The sequence below is a fragment of the Aotus nancymaae genome, unplaced genomic scaffold (assembly GCF_030222135.1).
Source record: "Aotus nancymaae isolate 86718 unplaced genomic scaffold, 86718_ANA_hifiasm-v0.15.2.pri h1tg000029l, whole genome shotgun sequence".
Classification (NCBI taxonomy): Eukaryota; Metazoa; Chordata; class Mammalia; order Primates; family Aotidae; genus Aotus; species Aotus nancymaae.
The window spans coordinates 60,280,243-60,306,618 of record NW_026988442.1 but is presented as its reverse complement, the minus strand read 5'-3'; the positions used below and the strand labels follow the sequence as shown (position 1 = coordinate 60,306,618).

General features: G+C 37.2%; 2 protein-coding genes across 7 annotated transcripts in view; both read right to left on the bottom strand.

Moving 5' to 3' along the window:
- ARL5A (ADP ribosylation factor like GTPase 5A) overlaps positions 1–15,751 on the bottom strand; it is a 29,497-nt gene extending 13,746 nt beyond the window's left edge. The window contains exons 1-4 of one of the 2 annotated variants that reach the window (XM_021668898.2): positions 15,610–15,751; positions 4,001–4,061; positions 3,031–3,178; positions 1,238–1,321 (exon numbers count right to left, since the gene is read on the bottom strand). In XM_021668898.2, coding sequence (XP_021524573.1) covers positions 1,238–1,321; positions 3,031–3,178; positions 4,001–4,061; positions 15,610–15,655 — 339 coding nt within the window. In that variant the 5' untranslated portion in view covers positions 15,656–15,751. Of the gene's footprint in view, positions 1–1,237; positions 1,322–3,030; positions 3,179–4,000; positions 4,062–10,661; positions 10,680–15,609 lie in introns of those variants that run through there. The other variant, XM_064382769.1, reaches the window with a different exon arrangement.
- Positions 15,752–19,541: 3,790 nt separating this feature from the next.
- CACNB4 (calcium voltage-gated channel auxiliary subunit beta 4) overlaps positions 19,542–26,376 on the bottom strand; it is a 278,577-nt gene continuing 271,742 nt past the window's right edge. For all 5 annotated transcript variants that reach the window (XM_012457062.3, XM_012457063.3, XM_012457065.3 and 2 more), the window contains one exon: positions 19,542–26,155. In XM_012457062.3, coding sequence (XP_012312485.1) covers positions 25,895–26,155 — 261 coding nt within the window. In that variant the 3' untranslated portion in view covers positions 19,542–25,894. The remainder of the gene's footprint in view (positions 26,156–26,376) is intronic.

Genomic DNA, 26,376 nt, shown 5'->3' with positions numbered 1-26,376 from the left:
TGCATCTTGGTGGTCATAAGGAAATGAGGAACCTCAATTTACAGAACTATTTTACTAGGTTAGGTTCCCTAAAGCCCTGAAAGTTTGCCTGAAATACATTAAAATTCTTAAAGCAAATCTCAGAAACAAATCATCAAGTCAGTAACAAAATTAATATAAAATTTCACTACAAAGATATCCCAGTTTTCCTGAGCTTTGCAAAAATTCCACTGAAATAAAAAATACTCTAGACATCTAAATATTAATTTTTCTATTCCTATCTATGAGTTGAGAAAGTAGCATCTGCAATAAAAGATGTCTAAAAATAATTAATTTTAGTAAATACTATATAAATACTATATAATATTATGGTTATTATCAAGTTGACTATATTATTCAGTTTATTATTTAAATTTGTTACCAGTAATATTTTTCTATTTAAAAAAAATTAATTTTAAAATTTATTTTTATTTCTACTTATTTATTTTTAATTTAATTTAATTTTTTGAGACAGGGTCTCACTCAGGCTGGAGTGCAGTGGCAAGAACAGCTCACTGTAGCCTTGACCTCCTGGGCTTAATCGATCCACTCGCCTCAGTCTCATGAATAGCTGGACTACAGGTGCATGCCACCACACCTGGCTAATTTTGTTTATTTTTCATAGAGACAGGGTCTTGCCATGTTGCTCAGCTGGTCTTGAATCCCTGGGTTCAAGTGATCCTCCCGCCTTAGTCTCCTAAAGTGCTGTGATTACAGGAGTGAGCCACTATGCCTGGCTGGATTTTTCAAGGACTATGAAAATGTGGATGGTCATCTAATTTTTTTAGTCAAAGGTACAATATTAGAGAAACCTAACAGCAATTACATTTAAATATTAGTCTGCTGAGTAACAATCAAGAATTAATAAGCACCCAGGTAATTTAAAATATCATTTCCAATGACAATTCTCTGTATAATTAATCTATTCAAAATGCAAAATGAAAGCCACTTATAGAAATTACTTTTGCCCAGGAAAATTACAAAACCAAATTTATCTAGGATAAGTGAAATAAAGTTCTGCAACTCACTCCATAATCTTTCTGCTGCTTCCAGATACACTTCCAAACTGGGAGATGTCAAAATAACAGAGCAGGCATGGCCAGCAAGTAACTTATTTTTAAAAATTTGAAATTAATAGGACCCTCATGAGAAACTAGAAAACAAAATATGATTCACATACCCTTCCCCCATATCTAATGTAAAAAGACTACTTACTTACCTCATGCGCTAACATTTTATAGAGTTCTTCTCTAGTTACAGAAATCCTCTCTCTGTCTGTACTGTCCACAACAACTATTACAAACTAAAATAATTACGAAAAGAAATCATTAGTGATTATATAACTTGGTATTTGTAAAATTTAACATGTGTTTATTTGATATACAGGGTATTAATATCAAGAAATTGGAATCTTATGGTATTGTTGAAAAATCAGAGCTACCTACTATACACTGTGAAACCAAAAGGTCTCATCGATTTTAATCCAAATATATTTACTAATTTTTAAGAGAAAAGAGAATATGATACTAACATTCTAACTAATATACAACACATGTCTGTTTTCTAAATTAGTAGCTCAAATGCTAACAGGCCTTTATCCATCTCTTTGTACTACAAATCAATAAGAAAAACATACAATATGACTTTGAATTTATTACTTCCAGGCAGATGTTATTTATTAATATCAATCTGAAATCCTAAAGGGCATGAGTATGGGAGTAAAATAATATGATTTTTTTAAAAAAATCAACCAATTGAAAGAATAAATCTCTGTCTAAAAACAAGCTCTCTTTCTTACATAAGTATCACCTGCTACCTGCAAGCACAACCCTTTCATGAACTGATGATGAGCCTGGCATCAGAAGGTGCAATGAAAAACTTGCGATGATTGTGGGACTGAGCTCCTCTGCACCTCTTCCTCAACTCGGTGAGTACCCAAAAGCAAGAGGTTAGCAGCAACAGATGGAGACTTAACTTACTCACTTTATATTAGCATTTATGATGCCCAAGTTGGTTCTGACTGCCTATTAGTATATCCGCTATTTACTTTTTAGACCTAGATCTTAATTTTTAAATAAACTATTATGATTTTCTGGATCTCTTCTATTCTTCAGACTTCAACCAAAAGAGAGATGTATGAGAGAACTGTTATTTTAATTCTCCTCTCACTTGACAGCTTACTGATAGGTGGCTTTATCACTGTAAGGCCAATTTTATTCCAAGGTATTTTAATAAAGCTGTTAATTTTCAGGTTGTTGGCATGAATATGAAACCTATGGCATTATGTATAGAGTAGCACATACACCTTTATAATCATACACAACTTTCCTTCTAAACAATGATTAAATGCCTAATGCAGTGTTGGGAAATCAGGTTGACAGATACACTTCATGGTTTCTTAATAACTTAAAAGTCAGCTTTATACACATATAAACCATGTTTTATTAAGTTACAATGAACACTACAAAAACAATTGTCAGTCTTTTAATTCACAGGCCTATGCAATGAAGCACTCAAATGTCATAGGTCTAAAATTTTCCTTTGGGAAATAATGTGTAAATAAAAAGATATGATCAATCTAAAATGCCTTATAATCAAAAGAAAAATTATTTAATATGCAACTGTGTTTTGTAAAAGAAAATGGTAAAACTGGCTAGGATTCAAACCACCAAAGCTCTCTCATTTAGTGAGCTAAACTCAGCCAAACATAAATAAAGAGAAATGAAATTACAAACTATGAGATGGAAGTCATTACAAAAACAACTACTTCAGACAAGTTCTGAGATCAATATACAATCAGAACATAATTAACCAATCCTCCCTACAGAGGTTCAATAATAGTAGACACATTGACAATGGCCCTGAACAGGAAATCAAAGATTTCACTACGCTTAAACTCTTTATTTATTAACATACTGTGATATTTCAAAAAGATTAAGGATAAGGGCTCAAATCTAGATGCTTTCCAAGCATTCTGTTCATATAATTTTTAAGTATGGTAAGAAACATTACCTCTGTGTTAGTATAATAGGTGTTCCAGGAAGAACGAAGAGATTCTTGGCCACCAATATCCCACATTAGGAAACGTGTATTATTAATCACTATTTCTTCTACGTTACTTCCTATTGTAGGAGATGTGTGTACAACTTCATTCATAGAACTGCAGGGAAGTTTATATACATTACAATTAGAAGGAAACTAACTTGCTTGAACAATTTTTTAACCAAGGACAAACCAGTATGACCTCCTTTTATAAGTTATAACTAAATATCCTTTTCCCACTAGTTTACAACAAGAGTGAGCTAAGGGTTTAAACAGAGCTGGAACTAGGTCGTAGGCTATCTGGCACATACTAAATCATTCTAGGAAACTATAAAAACGAATATTTTTTCTTTCTTTTTTTAACTGTTACCCAGGCCGGAGTGCAGTGGCGTGATCATACATAATCAATGGCATGAGATTCACTGCAGCCTTGACCTTCTGAGTAGGCTCAAGCAATCTTCTCACCTCAGTCTCCCAAGTAGCTAAAACTACAGGTGTGCACCACTATGTCCAGCTAATTTTTATAAAGTATACATATATATTAATATATATCTTATAAAGACATAGGGGTCTCACTATCTTGCCCAAGAGGTTTCTCAAACTCCTGGCTTTAAGCAATCCTCCCACCTCTGCCACCCAGTGTTGGGATAAAGGCGTGAGCAACTGCATCCGGTCATATTTTTCTACTTTCTACAAACAAAAGCGCTTTAGCACAAAACAACTGAACAACTCAATGCCAACTATATGCTCAATATCATATAAATATCTCACTTTCTACAAAGTGTTACTGAGATTTGGCTCCTGGTTTACAGTCAACCTGCTTTCTTACAGGGTAACTTGGTTTTCATGTAATGTCTTCCTGCATTCATTCATTAAACATCACTCAGGCAAAAAAAGTAACTAGAAATATAAAATTATTTTTAAGACAGTTAATACTTACAATTGGTAAAGGATGGTAGTTTTTCCTGCATTATCCAGCCCAACAATGATAACTTTGTGCTCTGAAACAGAGAAAACATTGGTGATTTTTTTTCAAAAAAGGAAAAAAAATAATTAGATTATAGGAAAAAAAAGGTTCCTTATTTCACCCTTCTATCTATGGTACAATTCAGTTCATGGCACTTTATACTTTCTTGGAAGTCAAAAGAACATCCTAGCAAGACCAGCGGAAGTGTGCCATTATACTCACCTTCCCCATCGCCATTATTCTAGAGACAACTCTCATCTTTCCAACCTCCTTTCTAGGAAGCCATACCACTACAGTTTTACTAAATTATTCCCCTATCTTACAATGAAGAAACTTAAGGTCAGAAATAACTACCTATCACTCAGGGTTGGGTAACAATTAAAATAGCACACAGCAGTGCCTAGCACTGAAGAGGAGAGAGTTCTTAACCTGTTTTGCTAGCCCAGGAAAAGATAAAAATTTAGTAGAACTGTACTTCAAATTTTGAATTTTGATCTTTTCCTGGGCTAGTGATATGCAGTATGACACTCTCAAGATGCTGGGCAGTAGCAGCGAGCCCTGCAGCTCCCAGTCAGTCATAAATAACAAGGGTAAACAACCAATACTGCCTAAGAGTATACTGTGCTATCAGATGGTTTTGCCCAACTGGAGGATAATGTCAGTGTGCTGAGCACATTTAAGGTAGGCTAGGCTAAGCTATGATGTTTAGTAGGTTAGGTGTAATAAATGTTTTGACTTAAGTTACTTTCAACTTACAACAAGCTTATTGGCACATAATTACATCGTAAGTTGAAGGGCATCTATAAACTGAAGTTCAAGTCACTCTCCCTACATAAGCTACACATATGTTTACAGCAAACATTTTTCTACAGCTACTTGTGGTATCACCAAATGCTGGAATTATCCTAATTCTCCATTTAGGGAATTAGACTAATCCTCTAAAGTCTAGCTTTCCATGTAGAATCACTTTCTCCTGCTTTCCCACACTACCACTAATCTTGCACTTATCCTATTTACATGTACACTAATCTCAGTTTAACAAGGTGTCTTCAACTATATAAAATACATATTAATCATGTTCACACTTCTAGTGACCACAACTCTTCCTGGCATAAAGTAGGTACTCAATAAATATTGAATTAATATTTATTCTGTAAGTAATGAATGTTGAGGATTATAACACCTCAGAGTAGGATCTTTATGATTCAAATGGTAGATGTTTTCCAAATAGATACCACTTACCAGAGGAAATTCCTAATGATCTATAGGCACCTCCTATTATACAAAAATAGGAAGATCGAATAAATAAAAACATTTTAATACAATCCATTTTATCCAGTCATCTATGGGTAAGAAAGAGCAGGTAGCTTAGAACCACTAGGGTCCTTAAGTGACATGACCACCTGCCCCTTTTATGGGTTAAGAATTATTTTAAAAACCTAGGGTGTAGGCCAGGTGTGGTAGCTCACATTCGTAATCACAGCACTTTGGGAGGCTGAGGCAGGTGGATCACCTGAGGTCAGGAGTTCACAACCGACATGACCAACATGGTGAAACCCTGTCTCTACTAAAAATACAAAATTAGCTGGGCATAGGGCTCATACCTGTAATCCCAGGTACTTGGGAGGGTGAGGGAGGAGAATCGCTTGAACCCAGGAGGCGGAGGTTGCAGTGAGCCAAGATCATGCCATTGCACTCCAGCCTGGGCAACAAGAACAAAACTCCATCTGTGTTCCTTAGTCTCCCAGGTCTACAAACAATTCTGCTGCTATCCCAGAATAGACAGGACTCAAGAGAGGGCAATTCATGGAAATGACTAGGACATAAATAAGAACAGCAAATGAGTAACATACATAAGACCAAATGTTTAAAAATGAGTGATAAGTGCAGTCTATCCCTGATGAAATGTATACATGGTGGCTGAATAAAATCAGATGATTACTTGGGGAGCATGGAATCCCAACCCAAAAAGTGTTCCAGGCTGCAATGACTGATGTGAATCCTTGGTCTCACTCTTGTTGCCCAGGCTGGACTGCGGTGTCACAATCATGACTCACTGTAGCCTCAACCTCCCGGGCTCAAGCCATCCGCCCACCTCAGCCTCCCGAGTAACTGGGACCACAGGTGTGTAACACCACGCCTGGATATTTTTTTTTTCTTTTGTAGAGATGGGGTGTCCCTATGTTGCCCAGGCTGGTCTCAAACTCCTGAGCTCAAGTGATCCTCCCACCTCAGCCTCAACAAGTGCTAGGACTACAGGTGTGAGCCACTGTACCCGGTCTGAATTCATCTTTAGAGCAAGGCCATGCCTGCATCAGGGCCAGGTCATGGAGTCTTTGGGACAAGGTACCTTTGCATCTGGAAAGTTTTTAAATAGCATGGCAATTCTGCCTTTCTAATTCCATTTTTCTATGTCCCCAAATTAAGCATTCCCTTTTTGATGACACGACTCTTCTTCAGTTTTATTAATACAAGCACCTATAAACATTTTGCTATAACTAGAATTCATTATCAAGCTATACTCTGATCTCTGACTTGGACAAAAGTTTTTAGCTTCCCAGGTGAATACTGATTTTTAATCATAGCATTCTCAAAATGTCAGCTTATTTTTAAGTTCTAGGACTACATCCCCTCCCCCAACCCCATTCCTCCAATGTATTAGCTACAGGACAGAATTTAGACAGATTTGTCAATACTCAAGAAGAAAATACAATTACTCTGACCAATGAAAGAAATGGTACCCTAAAAATAGTACAAAATTAACAGGAAAAGTCCAAAAGTAAACAAAAATATAGACAAGAATCTATGATACATAACAATAAAGAATGACTAAAAAATGTGTATATGTATATATAATGGGCACAGAGGCCACACAGTAAAAACAGTACTCTCTTAGTTTCTTACAAGGTTAAGGAGGTTAAACACTTACTCCAACTATGTTACCATTTTTTCAAAATAGTTGGCTACTCTTTCATAATTGCTTTCAGAACCTGAGGTACGCCATTTGGAGTATTCCTAATGGTGGCAAATCTTTTAAACTCTGAAGATGAACTTGACTTTAAAGTGGGAGATGAGCAACCTGATATCATCTTGGTCATAAGGTAAAAGGTATTTAAAATTAATTCTTTTTGTTGTTAAGTGAAATATGAAGAGTGATTTAAAAATTTGTTTCCAAAGAACTTCTAAAAGGAGTTTCAAAAGATATGCTGAATAGGACATATCAGTGGAAAAACTATATAGCCTCCTAAAATTATAACTTTAAAGTAAAACCTCATCTGGCTTTAGTACAGGTATTTTTTAAAGTGGTCTCTTTACTTCACACATGTCACTAGGACTTGGTTATTATGTCCTAATTCCAAACCTGGTGCTTTTCTAACAGTTCTGTTAGGAAAAGCTAGCTAGTATCGCTTCTCGGCCTTTTGGCTAAGATCAAGTGTAGGAAAAACTAGCTAGGCAAAAACTACTTAAAAAAAAAAAAAGATTCTTTATCATACCTGGACAGTAGCTGAACATGATCAGCAAGGTGAAATTGCTCTGAACAAAACCATGTACAGTAACACACAGACATGAGTCTGAGATAAAGCAGATGGCAGAAATGACTCATACCAGGAATTCATCTTATAACACAAGTTAGTTGCCTACTGAGGAAATGAAAAGGTTAACAGTTTCAAGATGCATCATCTTTTACAACCACTATATGGAATGAACTAGAGAATGAATATGCTGAAATTAGATAACCTATCCTGTGGTGGATTAAGATTTAAACTGCTTTAAATGCTTCTTCAATGGTGCCTAGAAATGAAGAAAGCACACTGGATAGAGAAGGTATGATGGATGATACAAGGTAAGAATCCACATGTCTGGGCCAGGCATGGTGGCTCACACCTGTAACCCCAGCACTTTGGGAGTATGAGGTGGGTGGATCACTTGAGGTCAGGAGTTCAAGACCAGATTGACCAACGTGGTGAAACCCCATCTCTACTAAAAATACAAAAATTAGCTGGGCGTGGTGGCACACACCTGTCGTCCCAGCTACTTGGGAGGCTGAGGCATGAAAACCACTTGAACGTGGGAGGCGGAGGTTGCAGTGAGCCGAGATAGTGTCACTGCACTCCAGCCTGGGCAACAGAGTGAGAACTTGTCCCCCAGAAAACCAAATCCACATGTCTGACATGGTAGAAAATGTTAACAGAGAAAAGTGTGTCAGAGATGGTGATAAGAAAGCAATAAAGTGGCTAGCCACCGGCAGGGAAAGAAATCCAGTGCTGCCCTACAAAGTTAGGAATGGCTGGAAGTCCTAGTAGGTGAAAGGTTAGGTTATTGTTAAGGTAGAACAGAAAAGGTCAAAGGTAAAATGGCTATGAATAAGAGGAGGGAAACTAGCCAAGGTCTGAAGCTCTGGAGTACCCATAACCTTCTGTCTGCACCTGAAAGTGAGTAAGTAAATCGAGGTAAGATCATTACGTAAACATGATGAAAAAGAATGAGTATGACAAAGAAAGCCAAGCCTTAGCCCAAATCTTCCCGTAATTCTTCTTGACCTACCTAACAAAATTTAGACAAGCTGCTCTACTCAGTCTCCAGAATGTGTCATAAACTTTCCAGTCATTTAACTTTGCTCATGCCATTCTCCACACTGCAGACAACCTTACTCTTCTGCATATCTAATTTTACAAATTTAACAAATTCCTATATCACTTACAAATGCATAAATATGCAAACATACTCCCAAACTCTTAAGATCTTGGCAGATTTCAATCAAAGGAAAGCAAACTAACATATTTGAACATACCATACTCTTAAGAAATGGTTAAAATACTTGAAAAAACAAAAAGGAAGAAAGAAACTTCAATCAAACATAAGCAGAATGTGGAAAATATCCAAGAAAACCACATGTAGTCTGAAATCTCTGGAGGGTCATTCCAATGAAGAATCCATGATCCAGGGAATCTTTATCTCTTTAATCCACCCAAACACCTACAAACTACATTCATTACCAACTTCTAGTTGCTGTCTTCCAAGACATATCTCTATGTGAGTTTTTTTATTTTTATAATAAAGCACCAATGACTTTTTTTTTTGAGATGCAGTCTCGCTCTGTTGCCCAGGCTAGAGTACAGTGGCGTGATCTTGGCTCACTGCAACTTCCACCTCCTGGGTTCAAGTGATTCTCCTCCTGCCTCAGCCTTTCAAGTAGCTGGGACTACACGCAGGTGTCACCATGCCCAGCTAATTTTTGTATCTTTAGTAGAGACGGGGTTTCACCATGCTGGTCTTGAACTCCTGACCTCAGGTGATCCGCCCGCCTGCCTTGGCCTCCCAAAGTGCTGGGATTACAGGCATGAGTCACGGAGCCCAGACATCAATGACCATTTTTAATAGCTTCCTAAATCTAAGACATAGCATGTGGCTCACAATGAGAACTATAAAATTAAGATCTAATTGTGCAATGGGCTCAAAGACAAAGGTGTCAACTCAATGGCAGGGTCAGATTATTCACATAGTTTTTAAAACCAATCAACTTCCTTTGAACATCTTTATTCTCACCACCATAGTCTGCCCCTTTCATTAGCAAGATGGAAAAGCATCCATACAAAATATAAATTTGTAGCCAAAAAGTGCTATAACGCACTTCAAAATAAATACTCCATAGAATCCTAATATGCCTACTACAAGAATGCTATTGTGGACAAATGTAATACAATTTTCAGCCATTCCAACTCTTTGATGCACACGAATCATCACAAATTTACTGTTTAATATGATTTTTCTTTTAGACTATGTCACAGCATTCCTGTATTTACTCAAATAAGCCACAATAACTGCACTATTATAATGTGCTTTGGTGGAACTGTGAGTTATCATTTAGGCTTTAACGTACCAATCAATACTTTACTGTTCTGTCATGCAAATGTTTCTTGTTTCCCTTCTTCATTTCCTTTTGACACACACAGGCAATCTACCAGTTCCATTCGTTGCCAGCTTTTTTTTTTTTTTAATTATACTTTAAGTTCTGGGGTATATGTGCAGACCTTGCAGGACTGTTGCATAGGTACACACATGCCACGGTGGTTTGCTGCCTCCATCCCCCCCGTCAACTACATCAGGCATTTCTCTCAATGTTATCCCTCCCCAACCTCCCCACCCCCACTATCCCTCCCATAGCCCCTCACCCCCCAACAGACCCCAGTGTGTGATAATCCCCTCCCTGTGTCCATGTGTTTTCTTTGTTCAACACCCACCTATGAGTGAGAACATGCAGTGTTTGGTTTTCTGTTCTTGTGTCAGTTTGCTGAGAATTATGGTTTCTAGATTCATCCGTGTCCCTACAAAGGACATGAACTCATCCCTTTTTATGGCTGCATAGTATTCCATGGTGTATCTTTGCCACATTTTCTTTATCTATTCTATCACTGATGGGCATTTGGGTTGGTTCCAGGTCTTTGCTATTGTAAACAGTGCTGTCATTGTCAGTTTTTAAAAGTTAATACATATTCCCCCCAAAGCATCAGTCAATAAATCAAGCATAATACTTGTTACTGAAGATAATTTCTATCTCTGTGTATCATACATTGGAAAACTCAAAAACACCAGGGCAAATAAATGGCGAGTCATCCTGATTCATCGTTCTTACCTCATATCTGAACTATCACTAAGCTCTATCAATTCTATGTCTCTCAGAGCAAGACATTCCATTTGTCATGTTCACTATCGTTTTTCTCAGTCCATAGGACAGATCCTGGAATAAAGCAAGAGCTTAATATTTTTCATGAATAAATAAATCAGATCTGGAAAGTATAAAGGTTTAGGAGGGAGATATCTGATCAAGTCATTTTCTATTAAAAGTTCAGTTTTCAAAACTTAAAAGTCTTATCAATAAAAAACAAAGTCTGAAAATATACTTGGTATTACAGTACTGGTAAAAGAGGTTTCAGAGTAATAACCGAACTTTTCTTTTGCACTATGAGTTTGCTGAAAAACAAGCAATGATTATACATGGCAAAATTAGAGATCGAATCAGGAGGCAGAAATCACACAGTAATTTTAACTTGGAAAGCTTAACATAAAGAAAATATTACAGAGGACTGGAATAATGAGAGACTAGCTAATAAGAAATAAGACAACTATAAAGATTACAGGAATGACAAATATAAGAAGCAGTCACTACCCCTAGGTTTGAGATAAAGGTCCTCCCACTCCCTCCAGACTCAGATGCAGACCTTTTTGGAGGGTACAGACAGTGGCTCACTGAATGGCAGAGAAGTAAGTGTGGTGAGGTGCCAGTGGGACCTGCCAAAAATCCTCTCGCTTTGGTGCCGGAAAACTGTTTATTGAGAGGTGTTTCACTGGAGACCTTCCATTATGAAACCAACTAAGATGGGTATTAGGGGATGTTGCTGGCTGCTGCTGACCACTATGCAGTACAAGAGCCAGGCCTTGGAGAAGGTGTTCGTGCTACAAGCAGAGGCCTTCAAGAAAGCACACTATAAGTACAAATACCCTTTCCTCCTGCAATGCCCCTCCAGTGCAGCCTACTGACAAAGCTTAACATTTTGCCAGGTGAGCAAAAAAAAAAAAAAAAACATTTAAAGGACCCAGCTCCACTTCCACAGAACATGCAAAAAAAGGGTTTACAAATGGTCTGACTTGTGATCGTGCAAAACAATACACATTCAGTAGAAACCATACTTCAAATACCCATACAAACATTCTGTTTTTCACTTTCAGTACAGCAGTCAATAAATTACACGAGATATTCAACACTTTATTATAAAATAGGCTTTGGGATAGATTTTGCCCAACTGTAGGCTAATATAAGTGTTCTGAGCACGTATATAAAGCAAGCTAGGCTAAAGCCATGATTTTCGGTAAGTCACGCATATTAAACTCATTTTTTACTTACTGTATTTTCAATTTACAACAGGCTTACCAGGATGTAATCCTATGATAAATTGAGGAGCATCTGTATTCGAAGCTAAGAGGCACAGTCTGCCCCTTGGCTACTCAGCTTCCATATGTACTCTTCTCTACACATTTGAACTCCCTTATGATAACAATAATAATTTTTAAAAAGCCAGAAGCAAAGGTGGCTTCCTCAGCATCAGGCTCCTGAAGCACAGGCAGCTTCTCCTGCACCCATTCGTACTTATAATTCCTTTTCTAACAACCAGTCAAGAGAGGAATACAGGCTATTAATGAGGAAATTCCACAACTTCTTTCATAGTTCACATCAGAATCAGTTCTTTTTATGAGTTCTTCTTATACAAAGGAAGTTGTGTGCGTGTGTGTGTGTGTTTGTGTAGAACTCTGGCACTAGATAACCTTGGTTAAAATTCAGGTCTATCACTTTTACCTGTAGTGCTTTAAGCACGTTATCTGTTTCTTTCCCCTATAAAATGAGGGGAATAGTATCTACCTTGTAGGGTTGTTGTGAAGAGTAAATCAACTAATTGAAGATTAAATCAAAAACCTGTGTGAAACTTGTGTTCTAAGTGAGTTAATTTCCTGTCTCACCACACTACATGAAAGCTCCATAAAGGCAGAGGAATTTGTGTTTTGCTCCCTTATTCCCATACCTAGAACAGTTCCTGGACTAAATAGCAGTTAAAATATTTGTTTAATGAAAACAAGTAAACCACTGAGCAGAAGCTCTTCTATAAAAACACAAAAGTTAATGGCAACTTTTCAAAGTTCTTTTTTTTTTTTTTTTATGCCAAGAGTCTCGCTCTGTCACCAGGCTGGAGTGTAGTGGCACGATCTTGGCTCACTACAACTTCTGACTCCCTGGGTCAAGGGATTCTCATGCCTCAGCCTCTCGAGTAGCTGGGATTACAGGTACGCGCTACCATGCCCAACTAATTTTTGTATTTTTAGTAGAGACGTTACACCATGTTGGCCAGGATGGTCTTGATCTCCTGACCTAGGGTGGTCCACCCACCTCAGTTTCCCAAAGTGCTGGGATTACAGGCGTGAGCTACGGCGCCCGACCAACTTTTTGAAGTTCTAAAGACAACTTAAGAGTTTAGCAACTGAGAAAGTTAATGGAAGGAGGAGGGAGGAAAAAATAATGTCAATCTCTTCTTTAAGAAGACCAATAATCAGTAACACATTACTTCAGTGTTTTAACTTGTCTGGTTCTGGCATATAGCAATTGTATGGCCTGAGAAAAAAATTTCATTCCACTTGAGCCTCAGTTTTCCCTTTTCAGGGGAAATAAACAACTACTTCAAAAGATTGTTGAAACATAAAATAAAATAAAAATGATTTAAATGACAGCATCTAGGATAAAGTTTGTACTCTACTGAATCTCAGTATCATCTAAATGTGACCTCTGGTTTTTCTAGTTTGACCAGTATACAAAAAGCTTTCACTGCGCACTCAATCTGAGCTTTAACTGAAAAAGCTGCTCTCAAAGGGTTTCAGAAACAGGAGATACTACATCATTTAAGTTTCATCAGATCGCAAATTCTGTAATCTCCCAAAACATTCTTTCCAAGAGTTTCCATGAAAAGAATATACGATTGTATTCTGAATCCACCGAAGGTAAAACAAGAGTATCCAAGACATATCTAACTTATATATGTCCAAAACAGAAAAAAAACCCAATAAGTGCCTGACATTCGATTAAATGGTAAATATTCTGAAAAGTGATCTTATTGATAAGACAGCCATACTGTTTAGCAGAAAAGTAATAATTTATTCACATTTTCACAATAGTCATGGTTAACTTTCTAGAACTTAACTTATTAATTCCTCTATTAATTTCCACCAAACAGACATAAATGTCCTTTCCAAAATTACCACAAAATACAGGTTATAAAAACACTACTATTGGCCAATTTGTAGTGATACCAGAGCACACATTCTTATTATTTACTACTCTAAGAAGCTGTTGGTAAAGTTCTCATTCATTCTTAACTTACAGAAACAAACAATTTTATCATAGACTCAAAATAGAAAGTGGTGATATCTATTTTTCTGGCAGTACTAGAGCTCAATTAACAAGCAGTCCTTCTAAACCTCACAGCAGATGAAACACTAGCTTTGCTAAAAATAATACAAAACGATGGATGTTAAAACTAGAATAGATCTTATCTACCATAAGTATCACCAGTCTTACAGCGATGGAAGTTTTAATATTTGAAATGTAGAAATACAGTTTTCAAGATTTGTAGGCTCCACAGACCCCTGGTGTTCTAGGTGAGAAAACCTAGATCCAGAGAATTTAAGTGACTGGGTCCCACTCTCTCGCTCCAAACACAAACGGTGAGTCCAGTCAGAGACGGCGCTGATTAAAGCTGATTTTCTCTACTTTATGAAAAATCCTCTTATCAGAAAAATTATCTGATACTGCCCTTTCGGTATCACGTGATCTACACGTGTGTGTGTGTGTGTGTGTGTGTGTGTGTGTAAAAGATACACCAGTGATCACAAATTCCAGTTCTGCTTGCTTTCCCTTACCTTCTTACAAGAGCAGCTAGATCATGAAGAAGGAGCTGGCAGTAGTAGGTGTACATAACAGATGCCACCATTCACGTAAGTCTTTATTGGAAAACTGGGATGTGACACCACCACCAGCTTACACAAGAGAAAAACACAAACTAAGTTACTGACAGCAGAATCATGAACCACCCAACTTGGGTTAAAAAGAAACAAAAGTACACCACTATATCTAAATAAGTATCGAGTCTTTGGGTTAAAATCGTATTCTCTTTCCCCAGTTTTACAGTCATTTTGTAACATATTTTAATAAACCTGATATGCATTTCATGGCCATGTCTGAGGTTGGCTGAATTTAAGCATCCCTATATAACACACTTTACACTTGGTAACTTGCTAATTATCCATGGCTAACAAATGTTTCATATGGTATGTTTTCGAAACTTTCAGTGAAGCATTTAACATTTTTAACCCAGCAAAACAAACAAAAACCGTCTAATAACCCACACGAGTAGAAAAATGACCTTAAGCTTAACCTTAAACACACGTTTAGTAAGTAAGGCAAATGGAGAGAAGTTCATCACTATTTAGGAGGCAGAAGAACCTCCCCTCCCCGCAACACACACAAAGAGGGGTGGCAGTGGAGGGCAGGCTCATAAACCGAAGGTATACTACTAGGCAAGTCCAACGATCCCGTTTTCCGCATTCTGCAACCCTCGATCGCTCAGTGGTGCGTTTAGGGCCGCAATCTGCAGCCTTCATTCCAGAAGACCCCAGCATTTCCACGTGGTGTCCAAACCCAACTGCTGGGTAAAGAAAGACCTGAAAGACCAGGCCGTGCCACTCAGGGACGTCGGAGGTAGGGCAAGAAACCTTTTCCATTCTTAATAGAAATCGGAGCAATGGGTGTATTATGGAAGACTTCTTAGGAAGGTCCTCTAAGACAAAGGGCTGCGAGTCAAGAACGATCCCCAAGCTCCGGGATCGAACGGTCCCGGACCCGCATCCACGCAGCCTGCACCCCGAGCCCAGCCGGCGCCCGACCACGGTGCCCACATTCCGGAAGTGTTCGGAGACCCCCACCCAGCCGGCCCGGGCTGACGCTGTCCCCAACCCGTACGCCCGCGGACCGAGCTCCTCACCCTGGTGATTGAACAGTCTCCATATTCTGGTGAAGAGAATTCCCATTCTCGGGCAGCAGACCCCCTTCTAGACACCTGGGCCGCCTGGCCTCCCCTGGCTCAGGCTGAGGGGGAAGAGAGAGACGCGCTGGAGCCTCCGCCTCTGCTGCTGCTCCCGCGCTGGCCGCGGGCCCGCTTCCAGGGAACCGGAGGGAGGCCGAAGCCCAGGCCGCCCTGCCGCGCGCGAGGCCCCGCCGCTGCCGCCGCGGCACTCGCCTGGCTCGCGGACATCGCCGCCGCGTTGTCTGCGTCGAGCCTCGCGGGCCACCGTCCTCCCCCAGCTCCTCTCGGGCGGCAGCGGTGGCGACGACCACGCGGGCGGGGGAGGCGAGGGGGCGGGCCTGGCGGGACGTGAGTGCGCAGGCGCGCGGCCAGAGGAGGCGGAGCCTGGGAAAGGGCGCCCGCCCAGTCCTCTCTTATTTGCAAAACCAAGACAGCTGAAGGTGCGGGACCTTACCCTGAGACGGAGGCTGTGCAGGCTGCAAGTTGGGGCAGATGGCTTCCAACTGCTCGCTGTTGCGTCCCCGCCGAGTGTTTATATTTCCCTCGAATCTCCTCCATTGTGCCATAATGCAAACATATAATTGCGTACCCAATGTCCATCCCCAACCCTTCACATCCACTACACCAAAAGTTCCACGTCTTGACCCTCTAAGACATGGTATCCCCAGTGGGTCTTTGGGGGAAAAGCCTGCCGCCCTCTGATACTCAGCGAAGTCAGTGGCCTTACCTAAACTCATTTTTGCACTTCAGGGCTCTTTTCTCTCCAATCTCTCTTCACTCTCAGGTCAGTATTGCCCAAAGCAACGATTTTAATCAAGTCATTCCCCTGTTTAAAAACTTTTAGTGGCCACTAAAGCTCCATCCCTTTCTGTTCTCCTTAACCTTAGTAAAAGGGAAAAGAAAGAAAAATTGGGAGAGTTGTAGGAGCCATTTCAACTGCTTTGCACTCCCATCCCCAACAGCTGAATGAAATTAAGCAAAATCAACAATAATCTGCACCTTCCCACCTCACTTCTCCTAACTACACACTATCTTATCTCAATATATAGAAAAGTAATTTTTTTACTTCTTTGGGGGCTTTATGGTTAAAAAGCCAAAGTTTAGAGAAGCCATACATGAGGGAAGGAAAATCATAGTAATCCATATTAATTTATAATTATCATGTCTGGACTTTGCTTAATACTCTGTAGGCTGTTTAGAAAAACAATATAGTTTGTATAACCAATTTGCATTAACTCTTTAATATTTCCATTCTTGCACGCCATAGGTAATGCTTTGGTAGCTCTAAGACTTTTGCAGACTCCCACACAGATGTCAACTTATGAAATAGATGTCACATACACATTAAGTTGTGACGTTGGAGCTTCATATTTTACAATCTACCTTAAGGAAATGGTCTCCCAGGTTATTTTCTGAGTGAAGAAAGAAAAAGAGAGAGAGAGAGACAGTTAAAGACCAACTTATCTGTGATTAGAGAGAAGTGCAAAATGTCATTGGAGAGACTTCTGATTCCAGGCATAAGAGAGTAGGATGGTTTGAATATATCCTTCTACTATTAGCAAATAGAAACCTGAACAAAGTACAGGCAATGACATTTCAGATATTGAAAAACACATCACAGGACTGTGATTCTCTACAACAGAGAAACAAACAAGCGGAGTCTCACCATTTCTTGGACTTCATGCCTAAAAGCAATTCCCAGTCACATCAGAAGGAAGTAGGAATCCAAATAAGAATCTGGGAAACTCCTAGAACTGAAGACGCAGATCAGCATTCCCAGAGATCAAGGTGGCTAGAATTTGTGAAGCAGAGTAACTGGAAGGAGGGAGCTACACAGAGAAAAGTTCTAGAAACCTGCGAAAGGGCCATTGAGTCTTTGGCTGCATATCAGTTTGTGTTCATGTAGTATGAACTCTCAGGAGGCTGGCCAATCACAATTCCTGAGGAAAAATAAGTACCAGGGAACTGTAATGCAAATGATTCCCAGAGATGACCATGGGTCAGGAGTCATTTGAGTTCCCTTCAGCCATAGTGAAGAGAACTGAATATGTAGGACAGGGATGTCCAATCTTTTAGCTTCCTTGGGCCACACTGGAAGAATTGTCTTGGGCCACACATAACATAGGCTAACACTATTGATAGCTGATGAGCTAAAAAACATAAATAAAATCACAAAAATACAATGTTTTAAGAAAGTTTACAAATTTGTGTTGGGCCACATTCAAAACCATCCTGAGGCCAGGTGCGGTGGCTCACACCTGTAATCCCAGCACTTTGGGAGGCCAAGGCAGGCAGATAGCTTGAGGCCAAGAGTTCAGGACCAGCCTGGACGACACGATGAAACCCTGTCTCTATTAAAATTACAAAAATTGGCCAGGCATGGTGGCACACGCCTGTAATCCCAGCTATTCGGGAGGCTGAGGCAGGAGAATTGCTTGAACCCAGGAGGTGGAGGTTGCACTGAGCCAAGATCACACCACTGCACTCCAGCCTGGGTGACAGAGTAAGACTCTATCTCAAAAAAAAAAAAGCTGTCCTGGGCTTCGGGTTGGATAAACTCAACATAGGGCGTTCAGTGGATACCCCAGAAGCCTTAGAAAAGGAGCTAAATGGCCTAAGAATAAGCCCTATACAAAACCAGTCCTAAAGGAGCTTAAAACCAAACCTTGAAAGGGTGAAACTAATTTACAATTGCCTGCTAAAACAAGTACAACATTCTTTAAAGGAATACAAGATCGAGTCATCAACAATGTAAAATTTACATTGTCCTAAATCCAATAAAAAATCACTGGATGTGCCAGGAAACAGGAAAATGTGATCCACAACCAAAAGAAAATCACAGAAATACCCAGGCATGGGGACACTAAGTGATTGCCCTAAGCTCATGGCTAGTTATTGCTGGATCTAGGCTTTGAACTCAGACAAGGGTTAGATCCCCACTCAAACCACTGTGCTAATCTGCATGTTGTATGAAAATACAAATAAAATGGTTCTCTCCCTAGTCCATTTTATTATTGGAAGTGCGCTGATGACAAGAGAAATAGCTTCAGGCATATGGCTAGTGGATGCATTTCAGATTGTTGGCTGAAATACTTTGATAGTTGAGATAGACTTATATAATACCTCTCCAATAACTGACCTACTCTTCATTCAGTCAACATTTATTGTATTCCAGACACTGTTTTGTATGCGTCAGATGATTACCTAGATTAAATGTAACATATGAGTACGTATTTTTAAAGAAAAATTCTTTTGAGAGAGAAGTTTCAATGGGCTTTTGTTTCCTCACTTGTATTTGTATCTAATAATCCATGCCCTGCCTGCTTTCCTGGGTGCTCAGATGAATTAAATGTGATAATGTTTGTGAAATAACTTGACTCTAATAAATCACTGTATAATCCTAATACAGTGATAATAATCAACACAGTATATAATTCTTTTCTCTCCTATACAGTGCAATGAAAGAAAAGTCAAATTCCTATCAAGTCTTAACATAGACAATTGACTCCCAATACATACAATAGAATTCTTACAGGTACAAGATAGCTTCAGAAACATCTGATAATTATGACAATCATTTTGGAGTGGGTGACTTGTGAACAATGTAATATTTCATCTAGTATCTTTTTCTATATTCAATCCCATTTTGCACATGTATTCTGTTTTATTTCACACGTGTATTTAACTTATAAACTCTTTCCTAATACAGTACTTATTTTATGATTACTTCATAGCACCTGGCAGAGTATTCAGAAAATAGTCATTTGGTTGAATCTTTCTTTTTAGGATAAATATTTAGACTTCCTTTTTTTCTTAAAAGAGTACCTATTGATTTCCAGTATTTCTTCAATATATTTCTAGAATAATATAAAGGAGAGGTATAACGCTGATTTCAGTGTATTTTTTTCATTTATTATATAAAAGAAAAAAAGTAATGCAGTTGTTTTGTACACATTTGAATTCCATAAAACAAATCCATAGAAATTAGGATACTCTATGCATGCACTCTGCATTTTCTTTGTTAAACGTTTTTATTCACAAAAATAACACCACATTTTTTTTCTTTAAAGCCACTAGAGCAGAGGGAGAACAAAGCATGCAGCACTGTACACATTTGCATAGTATATTTTACCCAGCATGCCTTGTAGAATGCTACACATACCTATATCAGAAAAATAAAAGGGGACAAGTTCTTAAAATAAATAACTAAAATTTAAAGAAAGAAAGAAAGAAAATTATTTGACAAAGGCATTTTTGATCCCACTTTGTCAATGGAGATATAGCAATAGACTGGGATTTCAACAGCCCTCAGAATAGTTGGAAAAATTGTTTTACAGCATTTTGCCATATTTCTGATTTAGCGTGTTTTATGTTAATACATTTATTTTTATTCTCTCCCACCTCCCTTCAAAAACACAGCTAATGGCTTTAACTTATGTGTCAAAGTAGTATTCCACACAAAACAAATGAAAGAATCCTTAATATAATTTTTTTGTTGTTGGGACATCTGTATTGATCATTCTGACTTGAGGCTGTGAAAAATATGAATATTTCAAACATGTCCAAAATTCAGAGGAGCCCTATGAGCTCACCTGCTATGACTTTCTGTTGTTGTTATTGAAAGAGAAGAAATAAGAAGAGAAAATATAGTATGAGTGTTATCACAAAATAAAATTTAATAAGTTTTGTGGAAGGGAATAAAACAAAAGAAATTACATCCACAGATTGCAAGGCTATGAAATAAATTCCCAGAAAAGTATCAAGCAGCAAGTTTAAAAGATGGTAGATGAAGTAAATCTGATAAAACTTAGAACTAAATGGACATATTTTTAAAAAATATGACCGCCAAATTTAACAGTGGATTTTGTTATAAGTTTGTGCTATAACAAATGTGCTTCTTTCTCCTCAATCTATTTTCATATTGGCAAAATATATATTTTATAATTTTGTACTGTACAATATATGTTTTTGCTACATTATTTTTCTACTGCTAATGCAGATTATAAGTAACAACATGGATTTATTTTGGCAATAAAATGCTTTCATTTTAATAACGTCCCAGAAAATATTGTAAGGCATATGAAAAATAGTATGCAACAATATAGCGTTAATGATCCCGCATCTTTAATACATCCCTTATGCATACAGAATTCACACTGATATCAGTTAAAAGTGTGTGAAAGTGGCATGCAAGTAGGGCAAGAGTGGCCCCTACATAAATATAGACATTGCCATTTGTTGAGAAATTTAAGTGTTCAAAACATAACCAAGAACACTTACAAAGTATTGAAAAGCTAGAGGCCAGACACTACTGGTTCTTAGTTCCCCTTTTCACTCCTTATAATTTTCAAATGAGGAAGTATCAGTGTATTCTCCCAAACTACTCTAAATTCATCAGTAACATTTTCTACCATCCTTCTGCAAATGGTATATCCTGAGAAACAAAAGAAAGTTTCATCTATAACTATGACTCCCCCAAACCAATTGCTACTCACTCTTAATTATACTTTGTTTATGGCAAGTAGAAGTTACAACCCTTAGGATTATCTGATGAGACACTTTCTATTCTTCTCGTAATACCCCCTCAATTACATGAAGCATTGAGAATTAATGATCTACTAGTAAAAAGAGATAGTTGTTATCAAAGGATGTATTTCATTTAAGAAAGGCCATTTTAATAAAAGAAAAAACCTTTTAAAAGTAATTTTTGAATGCTGTTGTTCTGGGTATCTATGTAAGCCAATTTTACTATTTTGACTAACTTGACTGCTTAAGTCAAAAAGAAGGTCATCCTTATTGTCTGTCTAACAGCTAATTGACTTGACTGGTTTGATCATGATTATCATTTTAAAGAAGAGGACTGTTCTCTGCCCCATAGACACAGCTCGAGTAAGTAACTTAATAACAGTTATAGTATTGACAGTATTTAAAGGTATGAGAAACTAATAAAACAGATTTTATTACATAATTTCCTATAAAGTTTTCATTCATATAGTCATTTAAGGATGAGTTTTATATAATTAAAAAAAAAACAACATGCAACATTGTCATAAAAGACAAAGGCAGAAATATAAAAGGAATAAGGGGTACATAGCATTTATTTGAAACATTGATATGAAGTTTATTCCAATTACATGGGAGTCCAAGATAATGCATATCCTTACCCAGTAAATGGCTAAGTCATGCTCTGGGTCTCTGTATAAGTCAAGGATCAACAAAATGTGAATTTGCAAACCAGCTGCTCTTAAACATAAAGTCTCTGGACCTCTACTCTCTTTTAGACTTACAACTAGATATTATAACAAGGTGCACACAAAGGCAATCCCCTTGCAGTTTGTGTTCTCTATGATGACTTATCTGTTAAATTAACCTTGCCTCATGATAAACTGTGAACCAATTCAAGAAAACTTTGCTAACATGGAAGAAACGAAAAGCATGCCAAGAGCATTTTGGAAACAGTTTAAAATCTAAAGGGAAGGCATATTTTAACACTCTATGCATTTAGCTTTGCAGCAAGGTTAGCCAGAATAGTAATAAATTTGATCACTACTTATTGACAAGTGTTTTTCCCTTTAAAGACAGATTGTCTTCTCTAGAGAAGAGGTAGTAAACATATCCATACATAGGGTAATTTCTATAGTGGTATTACATTTTTTAAGCAAATACCAAAATAAAACTGTTTAAGAAAATATATACTAACATGCAAATTAAGGTTGCCAAGAAACATTCTTAATGGACATCCTGGGTCTTAACAACATTTTGTGATATGTTCATTTAGAGAGTTTAAATTTGCAACCAGCTTTTGGCATAATTTCCTTTCCTTACTTCCTTTCACTGCTTCCACTTCCTATTATGAATTTTAAGGCCCCCACACAAAAGACAAGTTCAAGTATGCAGGTATGAAAAGAGGTTAACATTCCAAAAATACATTTGCAAACAACAACAATAATAATTAAATAGCAAATTATTTAAAGGGAACAAATAATTGTCTCAGGATTTGTTTCACATTAGTAAAATTCATTTCATTAAAGATTAACTGCAATGACTTATATAGTCACAAAATTAAGATTCTTATTAGGAAAGATCGTCAGTCTAAATTGTTAACAATTTCAACCTTCTCTCCAATAGAACTGTATAAAGATAAGAGAGAATCATCATTTATAAACAATTCTAAGTGTTGCTTTAAATCTTAAACAAGATAATGTTGTTGGTTATAATATTAGAGTCACATTATACCCTTGAGAGTTAACATCAGGATTGACAAATTGCATTCCCTTTTTTCCAGTACTACATTGCTACACTGTTACATGAGTCCACATTGTTATATGTCTGTAACTGAAATTACAGAATTCTAGTATGTGGCTTATGCTGTAAAACAGCCTCAAAACAGTAAAAGATTTGCTTTTCCTGCTTATATTTTTTTGTTATCTTTAAATAAAATTAATTAAAAACAAAGTATTTATGGAATATGTATTTTTCAAAGGTGCTTGGTGTGCTTGGCAAAAATAAAACTTTTCATTTAGTATATATCTAGATTTTAAGTATCATTTACACAATAAACTCTTAAATCTTTAAAAAAAATAAGATGTATATCCCTTATTTGAGGAAGATAAACTTATTGCAGAAGGAAGGGGAAATAATACGCCAAATTAAAGTAAACATTTAAATATATCCACCAATAAAATATACATTATACCCTTTCCAAGATTGTTTGCTTTTGAATAAGAATGCAAAGCAAAACAGGTATGGACATCTGATGGTAAATAATAGATTGGTTTTGTGCACAGATATTGAATGAGCCTCTCTTTATCAGCATGACATGGAAGACTAGAAACAAGGCTTTGAGAGGCCTTTAAAAACAAGTGACTTTAAAAAAGTTGAAAGAAGATGGTAATCTTGATGACTAGGAAATATATGTAAATGCTGTTACAGCTACCTGCCATAAAATATAAATATCTTAAAGTAGTTAAATGACCAAATTGCTAATGCTACTACAGAAAAAGCTGAACAGCTGTCTAGTCTAAATTTATACACCTTGGTGCAGTCTTTGTAATTAAATACTTTAATGCGCACAAACAAGAAACCAGCAAAGCATATAGAAAAATGTTTTGGCTAATGTTTTCTTTCTCATGCAAGTATGTGCTGTACATGTAATAAATATATTTTTGTTTGCTGGAAGATGCTCTTCTGTGTTCTAACAAAGTATTCAGTAATGGCAGGTTATATGTTTATTAAAGTGCCTAATGGATATAACTCTTTTAAAATGTCTTAACTGAAAGTTTTATAAGCTTCACTAGATGACAGAAGAATCTCACAAGCCAGTATCACATGTCAACTTTTAAAATTTACTAAGCCCATATTTTTTAACTGTATCAAATATTTGAAATGACTTACAGAATTATAGGTATCCTCATTATCAGCTAAACAGGTTCATAATGGGGTACATACAGTGAACAGAAAGGCAGGGGGCATGTGGTGAAGTTGTAATGGGGTTCAAGATATGTATAACTAATCAATAATATGGAACTTATTTCCATGGTCAAGAAGATTACTGAACTGGTACATGCTTTGAGTGCCTAAATATTGACAAGTTTGGGGAAAACAGAATATAAAATTAATTATCATTATTTTCAAAAATAGGCTTCATGACACGTACTAGCAGAAAAGGACTTTTATGCCTGGATTTATTGGGGTTTTAGAAAGTGCATGCATTGTGGACCTTTAGAAACAAGAGTTTTTTTTTAAAGACATTTGTGTAAAAAGGATCAATTTCAATAATTTCTTAGATCATAGTGAATCTAAGGCTTCCTTAATAATATAAAACATAGGTCACCAATTCCATAATCATAGCCATTGGAAAACCGTGAAGACTTAATAAGATGAAGAGGAGTGTTCATTAGAAATAAGGCGGCTCAATCTCCAAATTCTTTATAATTTTCTGCATTAAAAATGCTATAATTTTAGTCAACAAATAGTTTCTGAATCTATGAGTTTATTTTTTGCTGCAAGCTTTTAAAATCATCATTTGTTTTAACTTTTTTCAATTAGTCACTTTGTAAAAAAAAAAAAAAAAAACACCTCTTGAACATCAAAGTTGAATGTGTCCACGTAAAACAAAAATCCTTAGCATGATTTAAAGAACTTGTTGAAGGGCCAGAACATTCAGATATCCAAAGACAAAGACTGAGAGAAGCAATGTAAAGATACTCAATTGTGTTGGTGGGAAATACTGACCCTGCGTTTGTGTTAAGTGGAATAGATGAATTCTCATCTGCAAGTGCTTAGCTTTGCACTCGGGAGGATTGATACCACATCCTTACTATCTGACTTCAGATTCCTGGATGTATGCAGTTGTGATCAGATTGATTAAAGGGAGAACAACACCCCATTTTGTATTTCATATAACCAGCTATGTTTGGGCTTCTCTTTACTGTTCTCTCTCTCACTGCTGAACAAATTTTGAGGTTTTTTTTGCTTGTTTGTTTTTGCCAACTTCAAACAAGCTAACAGCACTGACTAAACAAAAAGCAAAACACTTTGAATACAACAGCTGTGCCAGGAAAGAAATAAAAATATTAAAATCTGAGGAGACTATATAATTTCTGCATTAAGATTTCTGAGATTTTTGGCACTATCAATACATTTGGTAAGTTTGAAAATTCATTCTGGCAACATTAACATATATTAAAATGTTTATACATTCCAACTTTAAGTGTAAATTTAGCTCCCAGCAAATAAATATCAAAGCTGGATTTGGTTTCTATTGGTATTTTGATTTTCTTATTATTAGGTTTTTTTTCCCCCAAGATTTTTCAATCATTGCAACATGCTCAAGCAGACTTTCTAGTCAATTTACCCAAATTCCAACAGGAATTGGTTTATAAATTGGTTCCAACTGGAACTGGTCATTTGGAATTTCCAGCATGGGAAATTATTTTATATGTGCCTTCTAAGTACCCTAAATTACAAATTGATGTGTCTAAATCTATGAAGAAAACAAAATGTACTGTTATCATGTAAATGTTGCACTTAAAAATATCTATATGATCGGGCATCTAATATCCATCTAGACTCAAGGGCATAATGTAATTTTTTTTTTTTTTGCCCCTTACTTAGCATCAAATGACAGCAGCCCATTAGCACAGTAAATACTGTGCCATGTTAGCCAAGTTAAGATGATTGGTTTATCCTAGCACTGCTATGGCAAATTGTCAACAGATGAATATTTTTTGTTTCATCAGACTCAAAGCCTATGTCGGGAGTCATGGCTATATCCCCCAGGTGATCCTCGGTTCCTATGGGGTTTGTAAGTGTCCTGGTATGAGTCAGGGTAATCTTCTTCCACAAGAGGGTAATGATCTCGGCTATGCTGGGAACTGGAAGACAAGCGGTTCCTACTCTTCCGAGCCCTTTCATTGTGATAATTTTCATCAGAGGTCATTAGACTTCGTCTTTCAATTGGAGAGTTCTCTGTGGAGTGGTTGCTGTGCCTCATTCGCTGACTCTAAAAATATCAGATAGTTCATTGATTAAATAACGTCAGCTTCATTCATCTAAACATGTAAATGTATGTAAAATAATAGGATCCGTATAATAAGATGCTTAATATCTGACTTAATAAGGCATTCTGATGCACCAGGGGCCTGCTCAGAATATCTGCTTTTATTTATTTGGGACACAACATGAAAAGATGCCAGAGAGTGTTGTTGACAGTTTACGAATTTA